The 11,311-nt window shown below is 38.0% G+C and overlaps 1 protein-coding gene across 1 annotated transcript in view; it reads left to right on the forward strand.

Annotated features, from left to right (window-relative positions):
- Positions 1-11,298, forward strand: part of LOC128028757 (serine/threonine-protein kinase D2-like) — a 32,818-nt gene extending 21,520 nt beyond the window's left edge. The window contains exons 6-18 of the mRNA XM_052616076.1: positions 249-317; positions 445-607; positions 1,454-1,565; positions 2,422-2,499; positions 3,435-3,747; positions 4,262-4,314; positions 4,403-4,475; positions 4,657-4,763; positions 4,974-5,135; positions 6,345-6,443; positions 6,596-6,863; positions 7,156-7,241; positions 9,072-11,298. Coding sequence (XP_052472036.1) covers positions 249-317; positions 445-607; positions 1,454-1,565; positions 2,422-2,499; positions 3,435-3,747; positions 4,262-4,314; positions 4,403-4,475; positions 4,657-4,763; positions 4,974-5,135; positions 6,345-6,443; positions 6,596-6,863; positions 7,156-7,241; positions 9,072-9,296 — 1,808 coding nt within the window. The 3' untranslated portion in view covers positions 9,297-11,298. The remainder of the gene's footprint in view (positions 1-248; positions 318-444; positions 608-1,453; positions 1,566-2,421; positions 2,500-3,434; positions 3,748-4,261; positions 4,315-4,402; positions 4,476-4,656; positions 4,764-4,973; positions 5,136-6,344; positions 6,444-6,595; positions 6,864-7,155; positions 7,242-9,071) is intronic.
- The last annotated feature ends 13 nt before the right edge of the window (positions 11,299-11,311 follow it).

The raw sequence follows: 11,311 nt of genomic DNA on the forward strand, positions 1-11,311 counted from the left end.
CTTTTTAGAAAACAGATTTTAAATCATAATAATATTTCACAATATTACTGTTTTTACTCTATTTACTATTACTTTGGGTATGCCTTTTTAGGCGTTTTAGGCAAATTTTACAGAAATGCTAAGGGGGTTCATTTAAAAGATGTGTATTCTATATTAACTTAATCAAAACCTATATTGCTAATATTTATATTAATATTTGATTTATGACTCTCTCTCTCTCTCTCTCTCTCTCTCTCTTCTTTTTAAAGACTGCAAGTTCAACTGCCACAAGCGATGTGCATACAAGGTCCCAAATGACTGCTTAGGGGAGTCTCTTGGTAATGAGTGTGAGAGAAACAATGTTGACATGATGGACATTACTGAAACATGTAATCATTATTTGTCACGTCATACAGTGTGCGTGTGGATTTTTTGACCTCTTTCCCATCTGTCTTTCTCTCTCAGATATATTAAGTCCAAGCACAGACACGGAGGTGCCGATGGACTACAGTAATGAGTATTCTGACACTGACAAGTCATCTCTGATGGACGACTCGGATGAGGCCTGCAGTATCCCTGGGTCTTTCTCCCCAGACAGCAACCAGGATGGAGCCAGTGGAGAGCAGAGGTGATTAGACAGGTTTTAGACATACAGACAAAATTAAGGCCTAATCACAGCAGACACGGAAGTCGTGGCCTAGTGGTTCGAGAGTTTGACTCCTAACCCTAAGGTTGTGGGTTCGAAACTCGGGCCAGCAATACAATGATTGAGGTGCCCTTGAGCAAGGCACCGGACCTCCAACTAATCCCCGGGCGCCGCAGCATGAATGATTGCCCACTGCTCCGGGTGTGTGTTCATGGTGTGTGTGCCCTTCGGATGGGTTAAATACAGAGCATGACTTCTGAGTATGGGTCACCCAACTTGGCTGTATGTCACGTCACTTTCACTTTCAAACTAAATTGGAAAGCATAATAATATATTTTTATGCAACTGATTGGAAATACGTGACTGCCTACATTTATGCAAAAATGCACCTACTGTATATCTTCCTTTCACTAGTTTTCAGCTGAAATGAACACTAGCGACAATAAAACAGCAATGACTTTTGTTCCTTTTCGCACATATTCTGATTACAGGGGCAGATTGAATAAAGCCTTATTTTTATATGTTTTCTTGAACATCACTGTCATGACCTCAAAAAACTTTTACTACAGTTTTTGATTTGTAATCTAATACATTATTTTGTTTTGCATTACCTAACCAGCTCCAAATATATGGATTTTCTGGCATAGTAAACTTGCTCGATTGCTCACCCGGTAGAGCGTTCCACTTGCAATACAGAGTGAAACACGAGTAATGACACTCCACAGAAGAGCTCAAAGCCTTGCATTAGGAAGCTAAAACACACTTGGACTCTCTTAAAAGATCTCATGATTTCTGATTTCTGACTTGTGTGCTGTGATGTTTCCGCAGTGCTAATATTCCTCTGATGAGAGTGGTGCAGTCGATCAGGCAGACCACACGTCGCTCTAGCACAGCCATCAAGGAGGGCTGGATGGTTCACTACAGCAACAAGGACACACTGGTACTTCCCCTGACCGCTGGCTGAATTCTAACCTCATTTGCTCACTCTTTTTGCCAGTTCGATAATTACTTCAAAAGACACTCATAGTCTGTTCATATCTATTAGTGACTCCAACCCGCAACCAACCCGTCGACAATGATCTCATTTGAATACGTTTCTGCATTTATTGATTGATTTATTTATTTAATGGTTTCATTTTCAGTAATTTGGCCCTCTAATTAAAGTCCTGCATAGTAAAATAGTGCACTAGTTGTAAGTACCACTTAAAATAAATAAATAAATATGTTTATTTAGTTGAGTCTTAAGTTTTGAGTTTTCTACAACTATAGAAAGATGAGTAAATGAAGACAGTTTTTGCATGAACTATTCCTTTAACAAAGCCAGAGTTTTCTGTCTAGTCTTTATACTATCCTTACCTCACTTGCAAACACCCTATTGATATTCCTGTATGTGTTCTGCATCAATCTGCACACTTGCGCTATAACATCAGCAAATCTTCAGCTTTTAAATCCCAGGCTATTCTGAGCGTCCCCTGCAGGAGTGGATATTGATTTGTAGAAATGAATAGCAGTAAATGTCACTCATAGTGCTTCTAGACGAGTATTTTCACCAAGAATGGGGAAAAATTAGTTGAGGCTTTTTCTCAACATAGACATATTGACTTGTTCTCGGCCTCCTGTTAAATTTGACTCCTTTCTTTCTAACTTTCCTCCTGGTTTTTCTCTCGCGTCCTGCTCTTCTCTTCAGCTCTGTTTACCCTTCACTTTCTTCCTCCTGTCTGCTGGGGTGATGCTGACCCCCACACCAACTTCTTGTTGACTTATGACCTCTGACCTGTCACCCCAACCTCCAACAGAGGAAGAAACACTACTGGCGCCTGGACTGCAAATGCATCATCCTGTTTCAAAACGACACCACCAACAAATACTACAAGGTAGAATCTCCCTTTCTTTTATTGTTTAATGACTGTTTAATATGGAAGGCCATTTCCGCCATGAGATAAAAAAAAAAATTATTCTGACAATTCTGAGTTATATCTCACAATTCCTACTTTTTTTCTTGCAATCCTGAGAGACAAAAAAAAAAAAAAAAAGTCAGAATTGAGAGATATAAACAGAAACAAAAACCGAATTGCGAGGATGTAAACTCACAGTAATGATAATGTAAATTCCCGGTTTTTATCTTGATATTCAGAGAAAAAGTCAGACTTGTGAGATAAAAAAAGTCACAATTACTTTTTAATATTTTTTATTACATAACGGGAAAAGAAGAACTGTGAAATGTAAACTTGGAATTTAAAGGTAAAAAAAAGAACGACATCTCACAGTTCTTATATCTTGCAATTGTTTCTGTTTTTCAGATTGGCAAGAAAAAAAATCAGAATTGTGAGATAAAATTAATTTAGTTATAATTTTTATAATTTTTTTTTAATTTAATTTTGTTATTATTAATAGTAATGCTAAATTATTATTATTATTATTATTATTATTTAATTTGTATTTTTTTTTTTTATCCCATGGTGGACAAAAAGCTTCCATAGTTTATTGACATTGTTAGCTAAATTACACATGAATAAAGAGTTAATTTGAGTGTGGAAATGCCTCATTATATATTGCTTTATGCATTCACAGTGACAGGTGAAGAATGACTATTTTGGGTTCATGAAATTCTGCATTATGAATGGTTTACACAAGCTATTTGGCCATTCGGTTGACTACACGTATAGAATAACCTGGTGATTTGATGTGTCATTTCAGTTAATTATCTCTACTCACATTGGTGTTAACCTCGATCCTGCTTTGACATTAACCTCTCTGCATATTGTCTGCATGATTGAGGGTCTAATGTGCCCCCTGTCTCCCTCCGCAGGAGATCCCGCTCTCAGAAATCCTTCAGGTCCGTCCGGCGGGTGATTTCTCTCTCGTCCCTCCCGGCACAAGCCCCCATTGCTTTGAGATCATGACGGGTACCATGATCTACTTCGTTGGTGAGGACCCCAACACCGCCCCGTCCCCATCATCCAGTGTGCCTGGTCTGCCCATCTCCGCCAGCCCCAGCTGTGTTGCACCCAATAGCGGGGTGGGGCGAGAGTTCGCCAAAGGATGGGAGACTGCTATACGTCAAGCCCTCATGCCAGTCATCTTTCAAGACAACCCTCCAGCAGAAGGTCACACTCCTCACCGTAAGTGAGAGTAATTCTGGAAGAAAGGTGTGATGCTGCATATATAATCGTAATGGGGAAATGCCACCGTTAAGAAACCTAAGCAAATTTAGTCAGATATTTTGATGCTATGATATGATGATACTGTATAATATGATGCTCATTTGATGGTCAATTTTTTTTTATTTGGGCTATTTAAAATAAAATAAAATGAATAAATCAATAAATCAATCAGTCAATCAATGCATTTTTATTTTATTTTATGTAACTGTATTAATTAAAAAATCAGATCAGTTATTAAAAAGACATTTAAAAATAGTTTATATTAACACAAAGACAAAAGTTACTTTTTATACATTTTTAACTTTCCATTTTTAAGAACTTTATTGATTTTATTTATTTTTTGCATTGAAACTTTGATTTTTTACATTTGATATCATCATCCTTATTTTGTCCTCGACCCTCACACAGTACAAGTATAACACTGAGATTATAAAGTGGAGCTAATATGGTTATTCATCTGATGGATTTTCAGGGCAGGCATCAGTCAGCATCTCAGTGTCTAACAGTCAGATTCAGGAGAACGTGGTGAGTACATTTGACCTTTAAAGGGGCAATACATCACAGTTATGATAACGATTAAAGCTATAATAAATGATGATGATGTACCCAACAGGACATTGGAATGGTGTACCAGATCTTTGCTGATGAGGTTCTGGGCTCTGGACAATTTGGTGTGGTATATGGAGGTATGTCTGTGACTGAAAAGTAGATTTTTACTATAGGGTGTTGCTAAGGTATACTTGGTGATTGCCATTCTTGACTGAAGTTGCACTCTAAAGGTTCCTATTGGCATTGATGGTTCCATGATGAAACTTCTTTATAGTGGTTACAAAATATCACACATGATCATTTCCTCAACCCACACAGGAAAACACAGGAAAAGTGGCCGGGATGTAGCTGTGAAGGTGATCGACAAGCTTCGGTTCCCCACCAAGCAGGAGAGCCAGCTGAGGAACGAAGTAGCCATATTACAGGTGACCAGCAGGGGGCGATAGAGAACCAATTATTCTGCACACGTAGCCCTGTGTGGCTAATGAGTGCCGTTGTATTGACTGAATGATACACAATTAAACCTACTGATTAATCTGTGAGAACACCTAACATAAGTTCACGAATGCAGATAAGCAACAATGTGACTCATTCAACAGCATCTCTTTTACCTTCTCCTTTCAACCCTCTCTCAGAGCCTGCGACATTTGGGTATAGTGAATCTGGAGTGCATGTTTGAGACGCCTGAGAAAGTGTTTGTGGTGATGGAGAAACTTCACGGCGACATGCTCGAAATGATTCTGTCGAGTGAGAAAGGACGACTTCCCGAGAGACTCACCAAGTTCCTCATCACGCAGGTCAGCGCTGCGTTTAGAGCTCAAAACATGCTTCTAGAGGTTAAGGGCCGTTCTTAGTTTTCATAATCATTTTAAAGGCCTGTTCACACCAATGATGAGAACTACAGGGGGAACAGTTTTCTCATCCGCTGCTTTAAATGCTCGTTAGAGTCTGTTGGATTCTGATTGGCTGTTGAAGTTTGTATCATTTACCATCTGAAAAAAATAAAAATAAAATCATACTGAAAGTGATTCTCAGAATATTGTTACTTTGCGGCCTCCACTGCTTTCATAGAATTCAAACCTGTTCAAACCAGTTAATATTTAAAGCATATATTTATCAAATATAGCATGAGTCATATTAATTAATGTATAAATAACTATACATGTTAGTACATGCCTGTTAGCTACTAATTAACACTTTGTGGTACGATTTCACACATGAATTCATTGTTCTTGATTAGTGCATGACTTAACTCATTATTAGTTCACATTAAAGTGATATTTACTTCAGGTGTTAGTACATGATTATTCATATACACTTATTTTAAAATGTATCGTAGATCACGATAACTATATGTCATGTTTATTATTAGCAAATAGTGTTAATAATGGTGGATACTGATTGTTTTTATCATTCACTCACTGGAAAAAGTGCTGTAAGCGATTCCAACAATATCGTTATTATTCCTTTGTGTCATTATCATTATAGGTGTCGTGTTTATTATTTTCATAAAACTAAGGCCTATTCATACTAGATACGATCACGATGATGTTAACTATAGCTATACACTTTCATAATCATTCTAAAGGCCTGTTTGCACCCAGAATGCCAACTATGTTAGCCCCATTGTCTTTTTTTTTTTTAAGCGTGCACTGCAGTTTGTAATGCTCAAGCTCTTTAATGCTAGGTAGATTCTGATTGGCTGTCAAAGTTTTTTTATCATATAGTTATCGTTATAGTTATTGTGCTTGGTGTAAACCGGCCTTTAAACATGCAGTAAGTGATTTTTGAGACACGCTGCTGCTGATATTTAATAGGATCATACCCCTGTCTTGATCACTTCACAAGCATGCAACACAGGCCATGGATGGACACGCCCCTTACTGGTGATTGGCTAATAGTGTGTGTTTTGGTACTCGGACTTGTCCACTTCAAACAATGTTGCTCAGAAACTATTATGTTTGCATTATGTTGAACCAATATCTTCTCTTTCACTCCTTTTCTAGATTTTGGCTGCTCTGAGGCACCTTCACTTCAAAAACATAGTGCACTGCGACCTCAAGCCTGAGAACGTGCTATTAGCATCAGCGGATCCTTTCCCACAGGTCAGAGGATTCAATGAAATTTTAACACTTTCTAGAGCCATGGGAAACAAACGAACACTTTTTTTTCCCTTTTACTGGCACTTTTTCGTTTTTCGTTTTCATAATGCGACTTCTCCTTAACACTTCTTCCCACCCACATGGCATATCCATAGGTGAAACTTTGTGACTTTGGTTTTGCTCGCATCATTGGAGAGAAGTCTTTCCGCCGTTCGGTCGTGGGCACGCCAGCTTATTTGGCCCCCGAGGTCCTGCTGAACCAGGGTTACAATCGCTCTCTAGACATGTGGTCTGTAGGTGTGATCATGTATGTCAGTCTGAGTGGAACGTTCCCCTTCAACGAGGATGAAGATATCAATGATCAGATCCACAATGCCGCCTTCATGTATCCACCCAACCCATGGAAACAGATCTCTCCTGAAGGTACAAACACAGTAAAATGACACTGAATTAAATACAAGCTCATGATGTACAAATTATTATTATTATATTAATTATTATAAGAATATGAAAAGTTAAAAGAGCTGAATAGATAACACTTTGTGTGGCTCTTCCTGGAAATTGACTTTGTAATAACAAAAAGAAATTTGATGCATTAAAAGCAGGCTGATCGTTGAGTAGCTCCATCAGCCTTTGATTTTCTGTCTCCTGCTGTAAATCATTTAGCTTCAGTCAATGCAGATTTTGTTTGTGTGATCTCTCCGTTTCTCCATAGCTATCGACCTCATCAATAACCTGCTCCAAGTGAAGATGAGAAAACGCTACAGTGTGGACAAGAGTCTCAGCCATACCTATCTACAGGTAATGCTAATACCAGGCTCATGCTTTTAATGCTTCCACAAAAAATTGCATTATATTATTTATTAAAATACTGTTAAATTGAACTGAGATGACATCACTGAATTCAGTGATGAACTGCCTTTAACTGTCATTTTGCATTGTTGACCCACTGTTATCCTAATGAATGTTGTTCAGTTTTTTTGACGCAATGTATTTTGTTTAAAGCGCTATATAAATAAAGGTGACTTGACTTGACTTAACTTAAAAGGATAATTTCTGAATTAAATGAGGCAAGAAGAAAGCAGAAGCAAGAACGATAATCTAGAAAAGGATTAGGCTGTTTTATTCCAATGAAAAATTGGAAATAAGTCTGTAATTGCATTAAAAGCTCCACATTAAAAGATGAAAAAAATTACAAATTTAAAAAACAACCTGATATGACGAAATCTAAGCACTGATTTGCTGTAAAAGAGGATTTTATGTTTAACCCCTAAGCTGTCACCCCTGTTCACAAAGCTGACACTTCAAAGTTTGTGGTTCAGGGATCAGAATTACTCGGACGGTTATAATAATAAATATATAAGCTAAAAAATGAAACAAAAAAACATTTCTTAAATGTATTAAAAAATATGTTTTTAGAAACACAATGAAGCTAAAGACACAAGTCAACTTATGCTTCATTTGAAATTTAAGAACATAATCTCTAAAATTGTGAGTTTTATGAAAAATGTTATAAGACCATGTCATGTGTGTCTTTAGAGAAGGCTAATAAAAATGGCTAATAAAATATATTTATGACACAAGTAAGCTCTCCTATGTGCTGTCTCCTCATATCTGGCTCGACAAACTGCCCCGTTCATTATTCTATTGTTTTCACACAACAAACCTTTCACACCTCGGCCAGGTATTGAGACATTATCCTCATAATTTTCTTTTATCATTATTCTTTTGTTTTATTCAGCCAATAGTAGCCCTTATTCTGGTTTTACCAAACCACATCGCTTCAATCCCAGTATAAATTTACTGGACTACTATCAAGTCTTTCTATAAAAATACAACTAAACATTTTCTCACGACCTTACGTTTAATCACTTTTATTGTTATTATTTTAACAAAATGCATTATGAAGAAGAGCTTCACCTGTTCTGCTGCTGCATTAGAGCTAACATTAGCATCAAGCTAACATACATAAGACAAGTTATGAGATAATAAGTACACTTTTACTCAAAACTCTAAACCACCATCGAGTGTTTGTGATAACTTCCTTTTGCGATCTCATGTGGAATTTGGTTATTAAATGTTTTAAAATATGCTATTAACAGTCTTTTATATCCCTGCACAAATTAGCATTTCAGATGGACACATTCATTATTGTAATGAAAATACCCCAAATCTCAAGAAAATCACATATAAACCATATACTATTGGATAAACATATACATTATTATATATTTCGTGGTTACTGCAGAAGAGCGAAGGAAATGCATCACTGGATGAGACAGGGCAGGACACCTACAGATTTATTATTTTGCACTCCTGACATAAATGACTAAATTACTGTCTCTGCAACAGTGTTTTTATCAAAACAGTGGTCAAATATCGAAGCTAGTTTCTTTCGTCTTTCTACTGATGCACAGTTTGTCCTGATCAAGTGAGAGTGTCATGTACAACTTGCTGTTAAAATGAAACAATAATCTGGGACCGTTGCCGATGTCTAACCTCTAAGTGGTTAGTGCTTTTAGACACCGCAAACAAAATGAGTCATGATTAGCTGTGGCGTCCTTCTGTCTTTATTATCTCCTTATTATTCTCTTTCTCTCTCCCTCCATCATCCCCGGTCTGCTCCTTCAGGATTACCAGGCTTGGTTGGACCTCCGAGAACTGGAGTCAAAGCTTGGGGAGCGTTACATAACCCACGAGAGTGATGACAGCCGCTGGCAGCAGTACGCACATGACCACACGCTGCCCTACCCTCCTCACCTGGTGCCCCCTCCACCTGCGTCCGACGATGACGAGCAAGAGGGAGTGGAGGACGCCGACATGCAGGGGCTGACAGAGCGTGTTAGCATCCTTTGAAGAAGAAACTGAGGAGGAAGGCAAGGGAAATGAAGAGTACTTGTCTGAACTAAAGCAATTTTTAAAACTCAACGAGCATAGGATGGACGATGTCACCTTTGTCAGGCCATCTGAACTCTAACCTCTTTCAGCCAGGACTGCCGCAGAATTGTTTCTGGAATGCAGATATTAAGGCAAAGAAAGAACAGTTTTGGATCCCAACCTAGACCTTTACAGTTTTTTTTTTTTTTTTTAAATTGACAAGTCTGTTTAAGGAAGCGCTAATTTAATTTGGTTGGTTTTGGGTTCATCTCACCTAACTAGAGGTATTTTTGAAGATGCGGTCACATTTATCCATATTCTGCATATTTTGGCAGGTGAAATCGAATCTGTTCGATTGAAATCCACATGATCATAAATTTCATACGAGGGACCATAGATTGTATAAAAACATGGAAGTAGGGTTCGTGACGTCATCTGTAGGTTCCTGAAGAGAGTTTTTGGAGCTCGGAGCGGACCGTCGCCATCTTGGCAGCGCGTCACCATGCGTCACTCCTGGATAATCGAAAATGGGCAAATAGACGGAAAACACACTGAAACCACGCCCACCTAGCTTGACGGTGGTGACAGCTGCGGCAATCCATCTGTCACTCAAGTGGCCACGCCCTTAATTGTGTAGAACTTTAAGGCTTAATATAACTTAAACGGATGAGTTATAAAACTATTCACCCCCCTCACATGTGTCATGAAGGCCAAAATTTGCTATGTAGCATAAAACCACTTTTTGTACCAGGCTGTAAACATATTTTGTCTGCTGTTAAGTTCGATATTTGGAGCCAGCCTCTAGCGGCCTGTTGATGAATTGCAGTTTTAGTCACTTCAGTATTGGTTTCACGAGAGAGACCTGAAGGTTGCTGGTTGGTGAGGACAAAAAATTTATTCATGCAGATTTCGTAAAAGGTTGAAGTTGGTTACACACATTTGCATTTACCAACAGAAAGCTACTTGGTTTGAAAGTGAATTCTTGTGTGAATGGTGCTTCATACTATTTACCTTTAGGGAACACAATGGAAAAGAGCCGACCAAAAGATCTCAAGACATGGTTTTACAATTTGATCTACTTAAACCATCTTAATAAAATGTTGCAAGACATTAAAAAAAAAAAAAACGAGGAAAGATATGACACAATGGCCAGAGACGTTCTCCTGAAAGGTGATGAATAAAAGACTCAGAATGTTTTAAGAGTTTTAATGGCAAACTGCCTAAAGGTGTGGTCACATTTACTTCTCAAAAACTTTGTGCCCGAAATCCAGTCATTTCAATATAAATCTGTGCAATCGGAAGTTTCATGCAAAACATTTCCCCAAGCAGATTGCATTTTTATCAATGAACTGGACTTCGTTAATCAAAAAAAAGTTAGTCAGTCTCACTAACTGACCAATCGACCATCATGACTCTTTCCTAGTTTGTTGATAACAACAGAAATGACGTCAAGATGAAAATCCCCTGGTCACATGAAATGTATTAGTCATGATACAATATGCAGAGGAAAAAAAAGTCTATCATACTGGATCATTTTCTTTTTTTGTGCTCTGTGGTAATGTCACCTTTAGTTTCATATCCACTTTGTCGTATTGAAACTTTTTGAAAAATAACCTGGAAGAAGTCCCACATTCTGGTGTTTTCCAGTATCGACATCTTATGAGGACTGTTAAACGGACTGCCCTTCGGCCTTATCACCTTGTGCACAAAGACAATCTAGACTGTTCTCAGATCAGCTGCTGTCAGCAACCCTCTCGTTCAACTGATCTTTGTACTAGCTGTACTGGATGTGTATTCTTACTCTTAACTGACCCTAGACCTGAGCATTAGGCTGCATGTCACTGAGAATTAAGTTTGCTTAAAACGTATTGCTATGAAGAACTATTTTGTACACATTTAACCTTAGATATTATGATTGTAGTTTTTGGAAGGTAACGTCGGAGCATTTCCAGCAGGTATAATAAACATGGTGATGCATAAATCTGTTGAAATCA

Source organism: Carassius gibelio, chromosome A15 (assembly GCF_023724105.1).
Source record: "Carassius gibelio isolate Cgi1373 ecotype wild population from Czech Republic chromosome A15, carGib1.2-hapl.c, whole genome shotgun sequence".
Classification (NCBI taxonomy): domain Eukaryota; kingdom Metazoa; phylum Chordata; class Actinopteri; order Cypriniformes; family Cyprinidae; genus Carassius; species Carassius gibelio.